This window comes from Siphateles boraxobius, unplaced genomic scaffold, assembly GCF_051911475.1.
Source record: "Siphateles boraxobius isolate OS27281-9 unplaced genomic scaffold, OSU_SipBor_1 6, whole genome shotgun sequence".
Lineage (NCBI taxonomy): Eukaryota > Metazoa > Chordata > Actinopteri > Cypriniformes > Leuciscidae > Siphateles > Siphateles boraxobius.
The window spans coordinates 22,100,768-22,123,605 of NW_027509186.1; the positions used below are offsets into that span (position 1 = coordinate 22,100,768).

The window sequence follows — 22,838 nt, forward strand, 5'->3', positions numbered from 1 at the left end:
GTGCTTTGACGCATAAGAGACCGATCATTACTTACCTATACTTGACTCTATTGAAGCAGACATAAGCAAACCCCAGTCAAAATACCCTCAAACAAAAAGATTATGATTAATGTGATTCCTAATTAAATGATTTTATCCTATATGACTAATATTTGCTTGCTGAAGTAAATCAATTTCTAGAACATAATCGATTACATTAAAAAAGAGAAAAAAATAAATGGAGCCTGCCATAAGATTTCAGAAGACTTACTGATTTTAATGAATAAGGCTCATTAGTCTGGTTATTTCACACTGAGAAAAGTGTTTTAAACGACTGACCTCTAAATGACCTAGAGTTCCTTAATAGGCTTGTATTCTCATATTGACACTACATCACCCTCTCTATGCATAAAACAAAAATATTCGTGTCACACTAGTCTCTGTGACAGATAAAGCACACAAGGGAACACAGAGTTTGCAATCAGCCAATGAATTTCTGACCTGACTGCACAGTGACCCTTGACTAATCTGAACTTTGATCTTCTTTCTTGGAAACTATGACTCATCATGTGACCTATCACACTTTCAAAATAATCTGTATATCTTTAGGTTGTTACTTAAACATTATGAACCTGAAATATATAGTTTCGAGGAGTTTGCAGTCAAATAAAAAAAACAAGGAACATAATTCTATGCTTTTTTTTAATGCAAGACTTTTATTTTGAAAGACGTGTGAACGCTGTTGACTCTTCTGTCAGACGTGGTTTAGAAGCGCCTGAGAAAAACGTGTTGCCTGATTTATAATCTGCAGTCAGATGAGCTGTCAGGTTATATGTCAGTATTATTATTTTAACGTTATTTTCGTAGCTTGTTACAAAATAAAAAGTCTCTCACCTCAGAAAAACAAACTTTCCTGTCCCGTTAGCCGTTATACTGTGCTCATAGTGCGTGCAAATGCAGAGGCAACTGATGTATATCACTTCATAAAGTGGAAAAATAAATTACGAGCATGCAACGTCATAGTTACGTTGTCAATTAGTAAGTCATGAAATTACCAAAAAGCACCAATAAATTACGTTAACTGGTATGCCGTGTGTCAGCTGGGAAGGATTTGCATGCAGGCATGTTTATTCTATTAATCAGGAGCAGTTTCCATATTTACATTTTATTAACACGACATGTAGTATTGTGTGTTTACCATGACTGTTGTATCCATAACCCCAAAATGCAACTTTTTTTCACTTGGTGTTATTTTGCATATTTTTAATTGACTGTGGTGGCCTACCATCTTACTAACTTTATTGTATTAACAAAAACTAGTTTGGGACTGCCTTACCTTATACTGTTTGTTCATCGGTTCTGGTCATAATATTATGAAATGAAATACATTTGCTTTTTTTTTTTTTATGCAAATTTATTATTATTATATAGGCTAATTAAATTGGTCAAATTCCTAAAAAACAAAAAAACAAAACAAAGGGTAACCGACCATGGAAAATGTAGCTCCTATGGCCAAGTCAGTTGAGTTCAACTGTTCCACTGGACACCACACAACAACAAACATGTCACGATCAGTGTAGTCTGATTTGCGAATGAACCACTGATGTGAATCTGAATATTTTGGGTTAGTTCTTTAAAATGAATTGGTTAAAACAGAGTCTTTATTTGTTTTCCGTCTTTAAGAAGTAACAGAATCAAATGACTAAGAATCAGAAAAACCAACGTTAGCTTCTTTGATATGATGCCGCTTGTTGGGGCAGTGTGAACCGGATTTAATCACTGTTGAAATCTGATCCAAAAACCTTCACCACAGCAAAACATTTTCATTTTGAGCTTTAATAAAGTCTTCAAGTCACAGCCAGATGGCTTAGAGACAGGGTAACTCACCTTGGTGGTGTCATCATGTGACCGCTGGTAGCGTTTCCAGCGGCAGCCGTATATTCCGGTTAGACATGACAAACACAGCTGTCTCTCATAGACCTGTAAGGGTTGGTGCTTCACCATGCTCCTTCAATCCAGACTCCAACCCACCTCACTATCATCCCACTGACCGCCAATGACCCTGCAGAAAGACACACACAGAGCACTGCATAAAACAAACAGTAGATTAGCATTAGAACCATGTGACACTTCAAATGGCTGACACATCCATAAATCATAAGAGGGAGGAGTGGAGAACTGAGAGTGTTTTTACAATTCTAACATTGTTACTGATCAATGCCATTCCATGTCCTCTAAATACTGTAGATGCATAATTTTTAACACTGACCATTACAGCTCAATTTTTGCTTGTTAAAGATGTTGAAATTTACAGTTCAAAAGTTTGAAGTCAGTAAGATGTTTTTTTTTTATTAATACTTTTACGAATGAATGAATTTAAAGTCATTTATACTGTTACAAAAAATTCTATTTCAAATAAATGCTGCACTTTTGAACTTCCTATTCATCAAAGAATCCTGGAAAAAAACGGTGTCACGGCTTCCACAAAAATTTTAAGCAGACATAGATAATAACATAGATTTTTATCTATTTTAACATAGATAATAATGATGAAATGTTTCTTGAGCACCAAATAAACAATTAGAATGATTTCTGAAGAATCATGTGTCACGGAAGACTGGAATAATGGCTGCTGGAAATTCAGCTTTGCATCACTGGAATAAACTACATTTTATAATATTAAATTAGAAAGCTATCATTTTAAATGGGAATAATATTTCAGAATATTTCTATTTTTACTGAAATTTTTGAACAAATAAATGTAGCCTTGGTGAGCATAAGAGACTGCTTTCAGACTACTTTCTGTCTGTGGATCAATCTTTTGTGGACCCTCAACTGCTCTCGTGTTCATGTGGGTCAGGCACCAGATCGGCGCAGTGCCCATAGTAATCATCACTGTATGACCGAAGAGAATAAATTCACATTCTTGCAGCTTCAGCCCAGAGATTTTCCACAGCTTATCAGTCTCTATGAGGTACTAAGCCTCTGGAACCCTTATCAGGGAAGGCAGTGAAGCACTGGCATCAGCCAAAACACTGTCAGCTTTTCCGCAGTGCTTGGATTTGTGTAAATGAAAAAGCTGTCTCATTATATGACAGAGAAGTACTTTTAATGTTGTTCAATCTTAGATTTCTGCTACAAATCTGCTTAAATGTATTACGTTTAAGAAACTATGTTAACAGTAGCCATCAAAAGCTTGGGGTCAGTGAGATTTTTAATGTTTTTGAACGAATTAATTATTTTATTCAGCAAATATGCATGAAATATACAGTACAGACTTTTAAACAGTTACAAATTTTCTCTTTCAAACAAATGCTGTCCTTTTGGAGTTTTTTCTGAGAAGAATTCTGAGCGCAACTGTTTTCAACATTGATAATAATGTTTCCTATGCCCAAAATCATCATATTGGACTGATTTCTGAAGGATCATGTGACACTGAAGACTGGAGTAATGATGCTGAAAATTCAGCTTTGCGTCACATGAACTACATTTTAAATTGGATTAAAATAGAAAACAGTTATTTTAAATTGTTAAAATATTTCACAATATTACTGGGTTTTTTTCTGTATTCTTGAGCAAAACAGATTTCAAAATCTTACCAACCGCCACCATATTTATAAGCATGACTATCATAACTCTGAGCACCTCCTCTTCTTATCTGCTAAATTATTCATTGCAGAGTTCACCCAAACAGTAATCAGGGACATCAGGCAGAGAATAGAGACCACCAGCAGCCTTTCATGTGCACTGTATTAGTGGGAGGTGTATCCGGTAATTAGAGGACCCAACAGAGCAATGGGAGTTAGTTGCGTCACCAAGATCTCATGTGAATGTGCATGAACCCTCAATCCAAATGCACACGGGACGGAACATGATAGCAAAGACATTTCTATAGGTTAACTGAACATTACAGGAAACATCAGAAGTCACGTCACCTCATTTTGACAGCATGAACCTGCATAGTACGATGAATGTAAGAGGCCACGCTGTCGAACTAGCATCCGCTAATTTGCTTTGCCATGTCCTTGGAGTTAAATATTTTAAAATTATATTAAAAAGTTCCGCTTGTACAAGGCAGACTGAAATATGCTTTTTCGGGTGGGGGGGTGTTATATAACAAAAATAGTTTCTTTCATAACAAGAATGAGCTTCAAATGCTTCTGTTCATTACTGTAAATTAGCTGTCCGTGTTAGTTCATTAAAAAGAAAGCAATTATTCTTGCACTCCCATGCAGAGAAGAGAAACCATTTTGGAGAACTGTTGAATAATTAAGCATCTCCTGTATTTACTGCTGGGTGTGTGAAAAATTTAGAAGGTGAACGGTAATCTAACAGGTGGGATAATTATAGGGTTAATTCGATCTGGTAATGCCAGACATGGCTTTTTACATCAACATTTTAATGTTTAATATTTGCGTGCCAGGATACATTTAGAATGAACCATTTAATAAACTAAATTAGAATGAATCATATGTATTTAATCATTAATATCCTCCAGGAATTAGATGGCTCAGTAAATAAGCATGGAGGTCAAAATAATTAGGATTAATCACTGTTGTCAGAAACTGGAGATGAAATGCAGCCGTCAGCTGTTCCGTGTCTCAAGAGATCCCTCAGAGAGGGAAAACATGCTATTACACAAGACCACGGTGAAGAAGCGCAAAACTCTGCTGTCTCTTTAAATATATCAACTTTCTGCCAGGTCACCAGTAAAAAAAAAAAAAACGTGATTTATATTCTGGAAAATACGGTATCTATGCACTATGATGTCACCCTAGCAGCACTAATGATGTCAGCATAAAATGTAAGGGACAGTCACACACTTAGCTTTCTCGTAATCCTATTTATATATATATATATATATATATATATATATATATATATATATATATATATATATATATATATGTATTTATTTATTAATTTAATAATAATAATTATGTGTATATATATGATTCATTATTTTACAATTGAATATAAGAAATATATTAACAATAAAAAAAATGTGGAAAAATAAAACCTTCATAAACACTGATGTTTAGATTTGCTTTCTGACTGATATTTTCAAGACTGCAAATTTCATCTGCATCAGCAGGCTAATTAATTTTAGCATAATGACATGCTGAAATCAACAAAATTCACTTCAGCAAATGTTTAGGCTACTTGTGCAATACATACACATACACCCAAATAACGTAGGCAAGAGTAAGTTTCTGTCAACTAGTGTGAAACTTTTACATCGGGCAATCGTTGTTGTTCAGCACTGAAAGCTGTAGTTGACTCTGGCGACATATTTTTAGGGTTCTGACATGGGTGAGAGAGTTTAGGAACAATATTCTCCTATTTTGCTGCTTCATTTCCTATTGCCAGAAAACAGCCTCCATTAAGGGAAACGGTTCAGCAGTTTGAATCTCAGATTAGAGTTAGAAGGGAAAGGTCGAGTTAAAAGGAACCTCCCACGGCAAAAAGAGCCAGTATCATTGACAGTCTCAAGAGCCTTAAGGTGCGGGTACGTTAGTGAAATTTTGGCAAAAGTTTGTGGGCAAAAAAGGTTGTTTATTGTCAATAGTTTAGTGATGCATTGAGCACAGCTCACAGAAAAGTCACTTTCAAGCAACTTTTTGTTGGTTTGTGTGGCAAATCCATGAACATGAACCCGTTGGAAAGTCTGCATGGAACTTTTTCACCCTGATACAAATTTCTCAATCATGAGGATTCATATTAAAATGCCTGGATTTTGCCTGCGAAAGTCACCAAACAACAGTAAATTTGACTGCACATTTAGGCAGAAATGACCACTGTGTGTCAGTCTACTATTAGTATCTTAAACATGTTTACTATATACTTAGGTTAAAGTACTGGTCACACTGAGCAAAAGATAAGCAGGTTAAACGGTTTACAGCCTAATCAAGCCACTGAGTCATTTTTAAGATGTCACTGTACCACGGTCAATTTGGTGAGACATTTAAAGTAACCGCAGACAATGAAGGGCTCCTCAAACTGATGCGCTACAAATGACTACCATTGGTCCTCGACAAGTGAAGAGACAATTGAAGAAAATTATAACAGTCACCTCTTTGCCTTAGGGAAAGGCTGCTGATATTTCTTTTTTTTTTTCAGGCGTAAGATGTCAAATCTGATCGATTTACAGAACAAAGGTGTTGCATTTTCCACAGGAGGAGACAAATTGCTTTCTTAAGCTTTTCTTCATGTGTATCAGGTAAATTCTTCTTTAAGGAACAATTTGATCCAGTTCAGATGTTCAGAGTAACTGGTGCTTAAAGGCAGGGTAGGTAAGTTTGAGAAACTAGCAGAAAACTGCTGGATTTTGAAAGTATCCAAAAGAGAAACTCCCACCTCCTTCCTTCTGAGCTCATTCCAACGCCTCAAAAACACTTGAGCGCACAATGCTAACCGCTCAGCTGGAGGACGCGTTTACCAGTGCGGAGCGGGGAGGAGCGAGTGCGATGGAGTGACATCATGTCAGAATCACAGGTAATAAAATACCTAACTTTATCATTTTGAATATAAACAACCAACATGGCTGTTAGTACTCACTATTGGTACGCGCCTCTCGTCTTCCGAAATGAGCGAGTCAACCGAGTGCACGCATGTGGGCAGCTCCTGTTGCAGCAGGGCTGGTAGCCATAGCAGCGAGGGAGAGGGAGAGTGACAGTCGCCCATCAATCATTGCATTCGGTCCGAATTGAATAATGAGCTGTGTTTATTGCACCCCTGAGAGGACTACAGACACTCTATTTTTATAAACTCCTTTTCAGAGTACTTACATTTTAGATATGTATTGGTAGGCCCATATAAAGACAGTTTAAATAAATTTGGCAAAAAGTGTTTTAGAAACAAATTGCCTACCCTGCCTTTAAAGGGCAAGTTCGGTATTTTACACTTAAAGCCCTGTTTTAAGATCGTTTCTGATGAAATAGAACGGTTAAGATTGAAATTTGGACACATGCTGCTGTCCCGAGAATTTTAGGTTTCTGTGTTAGCACCCCCCCACCTACACAATGGTTTCATAGGGGCACTGGAACAATCATTCACAAAACGCATTAAACTTTAGTTTACAAAGACGTGAAACTCACCAAGTGGTCTGGGGTGTTCACTGATATGCTCACACAAAAATCGCTGCAAAAGATGCTTTCCAACAGGTTTTATCGTAGTTTTTGTCCAACTCCACTGACTTGTATTGGATGTTCTGTGAGGTACATTATTACCCCGCCGACGGAAACGGAAATGGGGTTGTTTGTATTCTTTCTGTAGTCTTATGCAGTCGCGGTATCGTAGGCTACGCTATCCAAACATTTCTTCTGTGTATTCAATGAAATACAAATGTCTTGCTTGCAATTGGCAAAGGTGCATTATCGCCACCAACTGGCCTGGAGTGTCTATTATTCAAGCTCTCAACGGAAGAATGTCCGGTTGTGAGGCATTTGGAAAAATAGGTCCACAGTTTTACAACGAATGGTAAAACACCTGTTGGAAAGCATCTTTTGCAGCGATTTTTGTGTGAGCATATCAGTGCACACCCCAGACTACTCGGTGAGTTTCACGTCTTTGTAAACTTAAGTTTAAAGCGTTTTATGAATGATTGATCTAGTGCCCCTATGAAACCATTGTGTAGGTGGGGGGGTGCTACCACAGAAACTGAAAATTCTCGGGACAGCAGCATTTGTCCAAATTTCAATCTTAACCGTTCTATTTCATCAGAAACGATCTTAAAACAGGGCTTTAAGTGTAAAATACCGAACTTGTCCTCTAAAGAAAATAAAAACTATTCACAGACACCCTTTGTGTCTTACTGGTACCACAGAAAATAATACTGATTAACATGAGGATTCAGTTTGAAAACAGTAACAAAAAAAACAACTAGCCTAAATCATGTTGTTTTTACTAAATGGAGGGGTGGTGATTAAGATGAAACAGGCTCTGCCATGGCCTGACTCATATTAGCAGGTTGTTTATGTCTGACTCCCTCCGAAATGGAAGTGTTCCAATGCTGTGTCAGCAGCCCCCCACCCTCCCCCACTCCCCCTACTCGCCCTCTCTATAACAACTAAAAGATATTCTAGTAACCATCTGTTTGCTCAAAACTGCCAAATACCTTGCGCAAAGCCTGAGTTAAAATACTCCCTTACAACGAGGGAGTGAATGCGACCTCACAGATCAGATGCTCACAGCCCCTTTTTAAAACACTTCAGGCTGGAATTTACAAAGACCACAAACAGTTCGGACTTGACCTCTTCCACAGCACACCTAAATAAACACAGACAGGGTCTGAGCGGCGGAGGACCAGCAGAGCTGGTGCGGCTGGAGGTGAAATTATATTTGGGGTGGTGGAGTGTTTCTTAGAATATTGTTTGAGAAACTGAGCCTATCAAAAAAAACTGAAAAGGATGCATACAACTTTAGTGGATGTGCAATGTACCCTACGTTTGCCTATCAAAAACTTTTAGAACAACCTTATTTCTCAAGAACTAGTAGATAAAACTTCCATCAAGAGATTGAATTTTATCCAGTATAGTATAATCTCCAAACATAATAAGACCAAGAGTTTTGCAACTTTATTTATTTTGCAACAATATTTTTATTTAAAGGGGTCATCGGATGCAAAAATAACTTTTATATGGTGTATGCATATGTCTTTGCAGCATGTGGACACAACCACCATACAATGAAAAAAATCCATTCACTCAGTTTTTTTTAATCCTCAAAAAGTCTAAACACTCTCAATAATCAAGCCGTTTGGATTTTCCGCCCACGACCACTGACGGACTGGCCCGTATTAGCATATTTCCTGTATTAGCATATTTGCAATTTTAACCAAAGTATATTACAAACTTTACTTGAAGACCCTAAAGAATGGAAAATGGGAAAATGGGCATCCGATGACACCTTTAAATTTTTTTTAAAAAAGCGAGATAAATCAAGAATATCCAGGACATTAAAGCAGTGTATTGTGCAACACATTAAAAATTCAACAACCAGCATATCTGATGCCCAACGTGGGGCATATCATTTGTAAATTAAGGAAATGGTGAACAAAATAAGTGTTGCATTCATGTCAAATCTGCCTTTGGTGGTAGGTACTTCCATAGCCGTGGTGTAAATATTTTATCAGTGAGTCCAGGGGGCGGGGCTTGATATTGCGGGGTGGTGCCGTGGAGGATTTTAAATTAAATCCTAATATTAAACAGCTCAAACAACACCTACATGTTGGAGCATCAGCAGGAAGAATGGGTAAATTGTGGGATTTTGACACTCAGTATGCCTACGTGTGCAGTAAACATTTTGTCACTGGTAAGTCAAATATCCAAATGTCAGTTTTATGTATTATGTTTCTGTAAGCTAAGCTATTCTGTCGCCGATTACGTTCCCATCCAGTGGGCATAGTTCTCAGAGTAATCTGACACGTTGCGCTCTGTCTCAATTGCCTGTATCTTTTTTTGTGTCCTTAAACGCTCGTTTTTTTTTGTTGTTTTTTGGGGGGTCGACAGCTTATAAACTTAGTTCTGGGTTTTTTAGCTTGTTTTCTGTACCCTCACATAGCAGCACATTATTCTGATTTGTGTTATAAGTCAGAAATGAAAAGGAGGCACGCAATACAAAGTCAATGGAGAGGGTTGGACTGTTGTACAGTGTCAAATGAGTTCTGAAGCATGCTGGTCCTCAACTCCATGCGAGAATGGCTTTTGAGTCATAAAACCATATTCGACAACATATAAAAACGAAACAATCTTTAGAGGCTTATTCTTGGTGACAGAAAATGACGAAAAAGTCTGTTTTTGATTGATTCCATACATCAATAATTTTTGTAGAAGAATTATGTTGTGAAGAAAGACCTGCCAAATTCGCAGTCCACAGCTCACTCAGAATTCTAATGAGCATGGCAAAATACTGATGTAGAAATCTGTTCATTCAGAGGGTCCAAAAGGCCAACAAAGCACAACATTACAACTGTGTATTAATGCAGTGTTTTATAATCTTTTAGGGCAGCTCATGACAGAAATATTCCAATGGAAAATGTTTATGTGACAGCAAAATGTTGCTTGTAAAACATTGGACCACTATTTAAGTGACACAAATGACACACAGGCTAAATCCCCAAATCATTACCTCAAGTCAAGACATGAAATGAACCCGAAGAGAATGCATGGGGATTGCAATCTACACTGGCAGAAAGCATTAATGTGTCCACAATCAAATTGTATGAGACAGGAGAGACCATAATTCTTCATACTGTCGAGAAAACAATGGACCTCTCTGTTATAATGTCATATGGTGAGGTCCAACATAATATTTGTGAAATATTGTAAAATAGGGGGAAGCATGAAGCTATGGCACATTCCAAATCAAATGCTTTATTTTTGACATGCTTATTTATTATGCAAAATGCTAGTGTAGGTAAAAATCTATGTATTATTTATTGACCGTCTTTGCACAAAAATGTGACTTAACCAAATAAATAAACGGTCTGATTACCTATTAAATAAAAAATATATATTAATTAGGCCTACACAGATCTTTGGAATTGGACCATGGACCATTGTCCGTTGGCAACATACATACCCATGCCACTTTCATGTATCTCTGCAATGTCTCTATTTTTTTAGTAGCTAAGCCGACAGATTGTTTTCTACGTTGCAATGGACCATGGGAGGAAAACCTGTCACTCACATGAGATCGCAGCAATAGAAAGCCAATTCCCGATTAACAAAATCAAGCCCCACCCTAAATTTTTTCTTGTTTGAGATGCTGTTTTCCGCCGCATTTCCACCGCAGGAACTTTCCCCAGGAACTAGGAACATTGGGGTGGTACTCGGTGTGTTTCGACCACATGAACCAGGGTTTAGGCTAAATGAAGTTCCGGGTAAAAATTTCACTCTCAGAAAGTCCCTGCTTGCGAGGTAGTACTTTTTTTAATGTTCAGGAACTTTCGGGGGTGGGACTTGGGTACTGAAGATGCTGATTGGTAGGGTCAATGCCCTATTTTGATTGGTTGACTCTATGCAGCATTTAATTTTAACCACCATTTTTTAAAAATCTGTAAAAAAAAAAAAAAGTTCGTGGGACAAATTGTTCTTGGTAATTTCGGTGGAAAGCCGGCTTTAGGTCGAAAGAGGGAAAGACTATAACAACTTCCGTTTCATACAAACTTTAAGCTAATCAAGTGCAAATAAAATAGGTAACACTTTAGAATATTTAATGAATAACTACACAAGAACCAATGAGTAACACAATATTAACAATCTAGTAACTATTATTAACTAACAAGAAACTCTGATTAACGAACTAGTAAGTAAAAGCGCACAGATGAAGTGGTAGTTCACTATTAACTAATCAATAACTACTATTTTTTTTATGCTTCCCAGAGAAATACTGAAAAAGTTTATTAACAATCTAGTAACTACTATTAACTAAAAAGAAACTCTGATTAACGAATTAGGAAGTAATAGTGCACAGATGAAAGTGGTACTTCAATAACTACTATATTCTTTTATGCTTCCCAGAGAACTACTGAATATTTTCATAATTCATACAAAACTAATCAATAGCCAATGCAGGATAAATGACTAGCACTACATTAACATTTGAACTGCTACCGTAAACAAATACACAAGGTTGTTTAAATTATCAATATGTAAGCTGTTAATAATTGGCCTAAGCTGTCTATTTATCAACTGAATAATTTTAAAGAAATGGATTTTTAAATGCATATGTCGGGACTCGGGACCTTAATTGTCCTGTGGCCAATTTTCTGGCATTCCTTTGGACTGGCATTGAATCACTAGAGTCACGGTGACGTATTGAGTCATCAGCCATCCAAATACCATATAGAGTGAATTTATTATTTAACTTACCCCACAAAAAAATTTGTTTTTATGTATGTCTCCTAGCATATATATATGTATGTGTATATATATATATATATACATATACGTGTGTGTGTGTGTGTGTGTGTGTGTGTGTGTGTGTGTGTGTGTGTGTGTGTGTGTTTCTTGTGAGTGAGAAGATTCTACACTTTATTGGCTTTTCATTAGTAACTATTGTAAGAATCATGGGAACAAACTAGTAATGACTCAAGTGTTACTACATAGTTCTATGGGAATTACTAATTATTTGGATCCGTATTCTAAAGTGAAGATCATGGTAACTAACTAGTAATGACTCAAGTGTTACTATACTTCTAAATAAATTTTCTAAAAGTATACTAAAGTTCACCAAACATCTCAAACGCTTGAAATTACTTTTGTGTTTGGTTGCACAAATCATGACTAGATCATGTAGTAACACTTGTGTCATTACTAGTTAGTTCCCATGATCTTCACTTTAGAATATGGATCCAAATAATTAGTAATTCCCATAAAAGTATGAAGTATGACTTTCATCTGTGCACTATTACTTCCCAATTTGTTAATCAGAGTTTCTTTTTAGTTAATAGTAGTTACTAGATTGTTAATAAACTTTTTCAGTAGTTCTCTGGGAAGCATTAAAAAAATAGTAGTTATTGATTAGTTAATTGTGAACTACCACTTTCATCTGTGCGCTATTACTTACTAGTTCGTTAATCAGAGTTTCTTGTTAGTTAATAATAGTTACTAGATTGTTAATATTGTGTTACTTGTTGGTTCTTGTGTAGTTATTCATTAACAAAGGAACCGTATTCTAAAGTGTTACCAAAATATACAAGATAAACCATCTGACTGTACCTGATCCCTTTCGTGACATATCCATTTATTCTTATAAGAGTTTAACGTAATGTATTTTAAAAGTGGAAAAAGCTACTTAAATCAGCAGTTTTTTTAAATCAGTCTCTGCCATCTAAATTAATCAACAGCTGGTTTAGGAACACATGACAATCAAAAACAAATAAGCAAGTCCCTCATTTCCTACTAGTAAATGACTAATAGACTGTCATACCATGACAGGTATAAATCATGATAAAATGCTCAAGAATTGGTGAGGGTATATGAACTGGGTCACATGTCCGATGAGTTTCCTTAATAATTTCTCATTCACAGAGATCTGTCCTCTTGGAATGAGTTCAAGCAAACAGTTTTCATCATGTCTCCCAGGACAAGGAGAGGACATCTTCAGTGGACAAAAAAAAAAATACACCCAGTCAGCAGAACGCTGAGCAATGAGGATCTAGGAAGACCTTGTTCTGATTAATCGAAGACACTGTAATAGATGCGAGTTAAATATAGTTCCCTTCCTCTATTGTATAATGTTGTTGTCTTGAACACGGATGTAAGATGCTGTCATTTTTCCACTTGACGTCTATTTAGAAGAAACATTCACTGTCAGGACACAGTGACTTTTCATTTTAAAAAAACTAAGAAAATTATTCACTGGCCCTAATTAAAATGTCATAATAAATGCAACAAAAAAAAACAGCCAATTACTAGCCATTATTACATATCCAACTATTAATCACTCTAAACCAGCAAAATGATTCACTCTAAACCAGGCCCAATTAAAAGGGTATATTTGAAGGCATTATTTAGAAATTGTGACAAGTAACACAAGGCACTTTCAGTGCTAAATGACCATCAATGTAATTATAAAGGAAGCAATATAGTGTTACAGAAGCCTCCTTTCTCCCTGACTGGAGACAGTCTATGATTTAATGCCACAGATGAGAGCTGGGCTGAGTCTGTGTACTCAGGATATTTTAGTTACTCACTGGCACTAATTAAAAGCAGCAGGTGGTGCCATTTGGGGGAGGAAAGTGAGACAGTAGAGGAACAAAAGGCAAAAATCCTAACTGACCTGCAACACGTTTTTAAAAGTCTAAGCAACAATAGCCAATAACACATTTGCTCAAAAATGAGAGGAGACTCAACTTGCAATTGATTTAAATCGAGTTATGTTACCATGTTGCTAAGATAATGGAATGATACTCTAAAAAGCACACAATGTATACACACAAATATTAGGTAAAATAATAAATTTCCACTGCAAAAACTAAAAAGTTTGGGGTCAGTACAGTTTATTCAGTAAAGGCCCCGATACACTCACGGCAAAGTTCTTTTTCGTTCTTCGCTTAGGGGTAAAAATAAGTTTGAAATAAGTGAGCAGCGATAGGCTATACTGTAAGCGAACATCCCGACGCCGCCCACACTGCTGAGATGAATATGTAAATCTGTGCTGCACGCTTTCCTCTCAATAACAAAATAAACACAACAAAAATTAAATACAGCAAGCATTTTTTAAAGAAAGCATAAGAAAAGCATCTGATCATAGCAATGTGGATATGTTTGCACGCGCTCTGCAATTCAGCACTCCAGTAAATTTACGTCACATTTATTTATAGAGCACTTTATACAATAGATTGCTCAAAAACACAGAGCTTTACAGTATTAAACATGAAAAACCGTGTCAGTGTCTCGTTTAATCAGAAGTACAACTTTTTGTACTATAAAGTAGGGATGCTCCGATCAGGATTTTTGCAGACGATACTGATAGCCGGTTTCTTGTCATGGTGATCGGCCGATACCGATTCCGATACTGATTCTTAATATACTTAATATAAGACAAAGATAAATACAAAAAAATTGAGCAGTCTGATACAGCTCACAGGGTTAAATTAAACACTGTCCAAAAGTAAACTTTGGAGGACAACATAAACATTTAATCACCTAAAATAGAGAAGTCTTATGTAACTTAAAGTTGCAGTAGGGAGTTTTGAGAAAATGTTGACTTAGCCTGAAAATTTGAACAAGCACAACTTACAGCTCCAACCCCCTTGCTCTCTGCTGCGCTACAGCCCTCCCTCCACAGCTCCTCCCCCACAGCGGAGCCTGCCGTGAACGCGCAGGCTAGTAAGCCGGACCACCGATGACGGCGGATTATAAACAGTTATGGAACATTCACTAATAGGGACGAAACATTAACAATATGCTTTACATTGACTATGGCCTGCCCATACTTTGACTACAAACTTGGTCCTCAAATCATTATGTATTTTGCAATACATGTAACTTTATAAGGTTGCACTCTTTCTATAAGTTATAGCTACTTAGATAACGTTAAAGGATTAGTTCACTTTAAAAAACTTTTGCTGATAATTTACTCACCCCCATTTCATCCAAGATGTCCATGTCTTTCTTTCTTCAGTCGAAAAGAAATTAAGGTTTTTGATGAAAACATTCCAGGCTATTTCTCCATATAATGGACTTCAATAGGACACAAACGTTTCAAGGACCAAATGACAGTTTCAGCGCAGCTTCAAAGGGTTTTAAACGACACCAGACGATGAATAAGGGTCTTATCTAGTGAAACGATCGGTCATTTCAAAAATAAATAAAAAACTTGAAGTTTTATAAGCACAAATGCTCACCTTGCTCTGTTCTGTGATGCACGTTCGTGATCCTGTTCGAACTCGTTCATCCAAATGAACAAATCCTTTTTCGAGTCATTCGTTCGTTGAATGAACGAAATGATGAACGAAATGACTCGAAAAAAGATTCATTCATTTGGATGAACGAGTTCGAACAGGAGAGTCACGAACGACGGTACGCGCTCGCGCTGTGCAAGAGAGGGGTGATCAGCGCGTACACGAGCGTGATTGACACTGCTAAGACATTCCTCCTGTCTCTGATTGGTTGTTTCTGACCGGGAGCGGTGTATTTCTGCAAATGGCAGTAGGACCACAGGGAGGAGCCAGAGGAGCTTGATTTTTTTCACAGATTATCTGTCTCATATTCTACTTTCAGGACATAATGACAGTTTTAACAAATATTTGTTTACAAAAGCTACCTACTGGAGCTTTAAACCTTGTCCAATAAACCTTGTCCAGGACAAAAATTTAATAAATAAGTAATTTAAACTCCTAAAAGAACAAATTGTGATCGGTTTGATGCTACTCATTAGAAGGGATGGGCATTTCAAGCAAAAATAATATTCGAAGATAGCTGGGTATTATTCGAAAATTGCACCCCCCTCCGCCATATGCACGCACACATGCATGTATAGGCCACACAAGTGAGAAAAGCGGAGTGGTCTGACGTTTAAATATAACTTAAAAACGTAAATATACATTTCATATTTGTTTTATATATAATATAATGTAATTTTTTTTTATTTCATCTATGTTGATTATATGAAAAAGGAACCGCATGAGATGGGTAAGATAGGATCATAAGATGCCCAATATATCAGGACACATTTGGAATGGGTCAGATATGATTTTGACCAATTAAGTTTTGTTTTGTAGAAAGCCATTATTTAAAGTGAATTTCATTTTGTAAAAATTGTATCTTAATTTCAATCAATGTTTCATCAACCAATTGGCTGGATTTAATAAATAAGAAGCGAAATATAGCAGACAATATAGGATACGGAGGCGCCCGCGCGTGAACTGGAGCACGTCTCATAAATGAACCGAAACTCAGCGTATAAATGACTTGCCTCACAGACCTGAGAGCGTATAGAAAACTTGAAATGCTTTAAAAAAAAAAACATTCAAATCGATAAGAAATGGGGTACTCTCTATGTAGGCTAATCCGTATGAAGTGTGCATTTCTCTCTGTAGGCGCGTTCACTACTGCGAAGATGGCGTCAACATCGCCAACTGTATCTTTGCAGCCAGAAAACACTAATTTATTAATAAACAATTCAAATGTACCATGCTGCTTAAACATTACTTTTGCCGGTTCTTTGTGGCAAGCTTTACTGTGCGTTCACACCCCCGCCGGCGAGAACGGCAAAATACGCTCTCGCCGCCCTGCTAACGACGCCGTGCAAGATTCGTGGACGCTCTGATGTAGATCGAATGCTTGATCTTTTTTTAAACTTCATTTAAAGCTGCCGCAAGCAAATAAGCATATTGATCAGTTTTCGTGCAGACTGGCCACACGTAGGGTATGTTAACCTAATAATATATTTTAAATGTGAAAGTAACTTTGAAAGTAAGAAAATTACAGATGGAAAGAGATTAACAATTATATTTACTTTGCAAACGAAATAAATAAATTCAATTTGTGTGGTGTGGCTTTTGTGTTCATTTTCAACTTTTTTATATATGTCCCTGTACGTAAACAGGGACAAGTCATATAACAATGGTAAACCCGCAACAGAAATGATTAACTTCTCCTCCATTTTGCTTGAGAACTAATGTGGTCGGAACCAATGTTACCTGGCCTGCGTTCTCTGGAATCCTCTCAAACGGAGCACTTCTACATTCCGATTGGTTGCCGCCGAACCGCGTCATAGCGCATTACCATAAAGTTGACCTGATTTCAACTCTCCTCACCGCCCTCACCGTACAAGACTCGCCGGAGCTCGCCGCCCTCGCCGGAGCTCACCGCCGGCTCTCATTGAAAATTAATGACTTCCGGCCACTTTGACGCTCTCGCCGGCGGTGGCGTGAACGCACAGTTATGCATGCGCTTGATATGCGGAATATAGGCAATATTACGATAACGCTCATTATGGTTTAGTATTTTCTCCTATATATATATTTAAGTAATTAAATTAATATAAATATGCGATTAGACTAATGGCTTAAATGAACTCCTACTAGTCAACTAGAAAAAAACTTTAGTCGTGCACAGGCAGCCCAATTTATTTCACATATTTCCTAACCAACGCGTCACTGCGGGCGTTCTGAGCGAGCGGCGCTGTGTGGACTGAGCGAGCGAAGCAACTCTTCAGAAGGTGATCTCTCTGGAGGACAATGCTGCTCCACATGAGATTCCTTTTAGAGGCTGACATTTTTTCGGGAATCCCACGGGTCACGGGATTCCCGTGGGATTCCTGCAGGATGGGAGTCATCTTTGCTATCAATCACGGGATTTGGACGGTACAGGATAAATGGTTAACGGGAGCAGACGGGAGCGGGAATCAACCAATAGCAAAGACGACAAAAAAAGAAAAAAGTAAATGCATCATTTTGTAGTTTCCTTTTAATACGCCTACAATGTAACGCAATTAAAAAATAACTACACGACCCAGCCGTCCCAGAAGCCATCAGTGCTTTTTGTCACGGCTTACTGCCGAAATTCAAAGAGCAGTGATGGAGGGAGCTAACCGCCGCGGAGAAGTCGATGTGGCAAAAAATGATTTACAGCGCAAAGTCAGAAGTAATGACATGTCTATTAAGTTCACAGAACTGGTCGGAAAGTCTGAAATATTAATTAAGTTTATGAGAGTAGAATGTGACGGTGATAGCACAATGTACGCTGCTTGTAAGACATGCTTAGTCTTAGTCAAGTACGCAAGTGATTCAGGGACGAGCGGTCTGAAGAAGCACACTTGCAAGGCAAATTCGGGAAAGAATCAGGCAAGCATCGCTTCGTTCATCAAGCGAAAATTGCCGTATATGGGAGCGGTACAGGAGCGGGAGTCAGTTTAAACAGGAGCGGGATGGGATTGGGAGTCAATTTACCAGGAGCGGGATGGGATGGGATTATTTTTTAAACTTTGGTCTGGGAGTGGGACGGGACAAGATTTCTTTCTACGGGAGTGGGACGGGACAGGAGTGAAAATCCACTCCCGTGTCATCCTCTAATTCCTTTGAAACATACATGGCAAATAGCTGTTTCTCGACACATCATAGTAATTCCACACCGGTGATGACATGACTGCCAAATCATTTAAGTCCCCAGACCACGCATCATGTACCTTCTCACGTTTTTACATAATCAAATTGTGATCGGTTTGTGAGATCGGCCAAGTTTAGTGAGTACCGATCGAGTCATAAAATGTGAATATCGGCCGATACCGATCTCCGGCCGATCGATCGGAGCATCCCTACTATAAAGCGACTCTCCAGTGTGTTCGCGTTTTTAGCTGCGGACGTCTGACATCGACAGACTCAACAGAAGAAATAAACAAGATAAGAGTTCTATGTGAAGGAAGGTGGAGCCTCAGCGCGCACCTACTTATTACCTAATCACTACGGACCAATTGGAGTATGAAGGCGTTTACCAGCTAGAGTGAACTTTTCCAGTAAGTTTGTTTGGCAAGCCATTTCGAACTCCTGAAGCGAACACAAACCGAACTTCATTTTGGCCTGATTTTGTTCAAAATTACGTCATATCAGTTTGTTCTTTGATTTCGCTTGAAGTATATCGGGGCCTTAACTAAGAATGCATTCAATTGCTCAAAAGTGACATTAAAGACATTCATAATGTTACAGAAGATTTCGATACAAATCAAATGCTGTTCTTAACATTGATAATAAGAAATGTTTCTTGAGCAGCAAAACAGAATAATTTCTGAAGGGTCATGTGACTGAGGACTAGAGAAATGGCTGCTGAAAAGTCAACTTTACTATCACAGGAATAAATTGTACTTTAAAAACTATTTTATCGATTTTTCAGTACTGAATGAAAAATAAACAGGATTAATTTATAATTAGCATTTTTCGCCAAATAGGTTTTGGAACTGCAACAGAGTGCATACAACAGTTGACAAAATAAATCTCTCTCTCTCTCTTTCTCTTACATCTTTAACCCAAGCTTGTCTATGCACATCAGAGACAATATAGTTTCAATTACGAGCAGAAAGCTTAAAGATGACAGGGCATCAATTTTCACCCATACATCACTGTGCTAATGTGGAACAGTGCCATTTTTGAAAGATTAAATGTGGTTAATTTAATGCCCCATCATTTATTCAGGAGAGTAGTAAAGACATAACACCACTTAGTGGTGCTCTTTTAAGTAATCATTCCTCCTTAGCCAACTAATTGACTGCCTGCAATCAACCATATTTGGTTAGAATTTACTCTTGTGTCAAGCTTACTCCAGTTGTGTTTTGAGAGCCTTTTAAGGATTTGTTTAGACTGCCAGCAAAAATCTGCCATGTTTTTTTGGCATATTGGCAAACTCTAACCCTAAACGGTGTGTATTAGTGTGGAATATCAAAACATGGAATTAAAACAGGATATTTATTGTTTTATTCCTGAAGCAATTCTCAATGCAAATTAAATTAAATACAAAATCAGTGGCCAACCTTCTATAAAAAGCAGGCTTTGCCATAAAAATGTTTTCTAATAAAATATCTTGAGAGAGTGAAACAAAATGAAGGACTTAACACCTCCTACACACGAGGGACAGATCAAAACGAACAACAAACCAGCATAAGCATACTGTGTTCAGATGGCTTCACTCACTCCAAACAGAGGGATGCTGAGCTTGGCACGTTCTCCATTCAGCTGAACCCGCTGCCCTCCAAAATGCTAATACAGAAAGCACAAGAATGGCCTAATGGAGCAGTTTGCAACAACCCCTGGAGATTAAGTCCAGTGTGAGAAAAAAAGTAATTCTGGATCAGACCTTAATCATACAGTAGGTGCTGAAACATTTCCCTGGAAAACCAGCACCTGACGAAGGCATTCGGGGCATGCGGAAACAGTAGGAACATTGTTCTGGCAGAAACGAAGACCATCAAATCCTTAACCCTTCCGGTGCCATATGAAATCTCAGAGGCAGTAAACACAGGTGCCATCTGTGTTCAAACGGCATCATGGGATACGTGGCTAATTCATAGTTTCAGTCATGTGACTGTGAACTGGAAGGCAAAACATCCCTTGAATTACAGCACAATCCTGTTCATTTTTCCATTGAAGAAAAAAAAAAGATATGTGAACAAAACTACATATCACACATACTTTTGGATATTAAGATATTTAGTGGTTTCTTCAATGTTTTTCTGTGGGAAAATGCTTAAAGTGAAACGTTGCACACTGCGTTTAGATACTGGAGTCATCTACTTCCCGGTACATAGGATGTTATATTAATAAGGGGTATATTAAATTTGGTCCCCCAATATCAAATGAAATAAGCCATATTAAGCATGAAATTTAATGTTAAATTTAAACATTCATATTCTTGGAATTGCTGCTTAAATACACAGTAGTATGCATCATTAATAAGGTGTACTGAATTTGCCCTTTAATAGCACCATCTTAGTACATTAGCTGGTAAAAAATAACTAGAGAGAAGCGGAGGAAAGCCTTGTTTTGCCCTCCAGGTTTGACGTCATGTGAAAACTATGTGCAGCAGTAAGCTTCAATTTGTTTGCTGATGATATGATGCAGGCTATAGGGTGATATCAGCTAAATTGGGCCACTTTTTGGTAAATCCTTTGGGACAATAATACAATACCATATATCAGGGCTCTACAGTGCGACCATTTTGCTCGCATATGCCCCTAAAAATCGATCCGTGCGAACCGGAAAAATGATTTACGAGCACAATGTGCGAGTTACTACAACCTACCATAATCGAAAACGAGAAGATAACTAAATAAAAACTAGTTTTGAATGACAAAAACTATGACGAAAATCTATTGACATTTTCGTCAACGAATAAAAACTAGACAAAAAAGTTAGATAGTGACGATTTGGGAAGCGATCCAGTCAGAACTGATGTCCTGCGTTTGTAGATGCGCATATTTATCCTGTAGTATTAGGGACGTGCTGCTGTTCTACCAGCGGCACACGGGTTCACATGCGCTGCATGTCTCATGAAATATTAAAAAATGTAAACGTTTGGGAGAATGAGTAGAGCAGCCATATAGATCTGAACGAGAGTGACGACGACGCATAGTTTTCTGTGAGCACACACTCGACTCGAAGCGTGCAGCCACACACACACACAACGCGCGTGGACTGCATTTACCTCTCTTTCGTGTCTGAATGGACAAATACACAACATTATGTCGAAATGTCCGTTTTGGAGAGTATTCTATTTTCGAATACTATTTAGGACGGATAGTATGCGAATTAGGACGCAGCAGTAAACTGTGTCGGTTAAGTCTTAAACAGTTTTGAGTGAATCGGATGTGCATCAGTGCAATTGGATCCGCATGTCATTGGACATGATCCGATGTCTTAAAGTGACAGTGAGTAATAAACCTAATGCAGTCTGTGTCCTTAATATTTATCAAGCAACAAAAGAAAAAGAGAAAAGCATTCACTGCTCGTTAATAGCTTTAATAAGGATTCATTATATTTCATTCATACAAATAAATATGTCTGCTGCTTGAAATAATAAAGAATGATGTATGCAAGTAGTTATAAAGAAAGCATATATCATTCATTGAAAGAAGACTATTCTACTTTAGGAAAAGTGGTTTTATTTAATTTTAAGTTTTTTTAAGTCACAGTAGTTAAGTCTGTATATGTATTGTATGTTCAAACTTTAAAATCGTTCATATTAACAGGTTAATAGATGTTTTCTCCGGGAGTATATGGGTTTGGACATTTTAGAGAAATTCTAAATGAATGCATTACAATTGAACTAAACCCATTATATTTTAGTCATCTAAGCAACACAGAGCAACACGTTCCCCTTGTTCTGTTTTACTAAAGTGATTGTAAAGTGTGATTTATACTTCTGCATCAAAACGACGGTTTCACACCATAGTTGAACAGAAAGAGAAGGAGCACACACGTTGTGTTTATATATATATATATATATATATATATATATATATATATATATTTATTATATATATATATATATATATATATATATATATATATATATATATATATATATATATATATATAAAATAAACAGTTTGTTAAACTCTGTTACTTGAACATTTTTCACTGCGCTCCAAAATGTCTTTGTGTGCTCCTAGATTTTTTCATTTAGGAGCACATGTGCTCCTTGGGAAAAACCTTAGCGTAGAACCCTGTATATGCCTTTCCATGTGTTTTTATGATTAATAATGACTGTTTTTGATAATTTTGTGTTGAAATTATGTAATAAAATATAATTATTTAGGCCCTACATTTCTTGAAACATTAGCTGTGCCAACTTTTTTTGCATGAGCAGTTTCAGGTAAAATGGGCCAGTTGTTCAGGTAAAATGGGCCAGTCAAACTAC

At 37.3% G+C, this 22,838-nt stretch overlaps 1 protein-coding gene across 5 annotated transcripts in view; it reads right to left on the minus strand.

Annotated features, from left to right (window-relative positions):
* gdpd5b (glycerophosphodiester phosphodiesterase domain containing 5b) overlaps window positions 1–22,838 on the minus strand; it is a 56,286-nt gene that overhangs the window by 29,498 nt on the left and 3,950 nt on the right. For all 5 annotated transcript variants that reach the window (XR_013195942.1, XR_013195941.1, XM_077208203.1 and 2 more), the window contains one exon: window positions 1,867–2,041. Coding sequence is in view for 3 of the 5 variants with exons in the window: in XM_077208203.1 (XP_077064318.1) it covers window positions 1,867–1,983 (117 nt within the window). In the remaining 2 variants the exon portion in view is untranslated. The remainder of the gene's footprint in view (window positions 1–1,866; window positions 2,042–22,838) is intronic.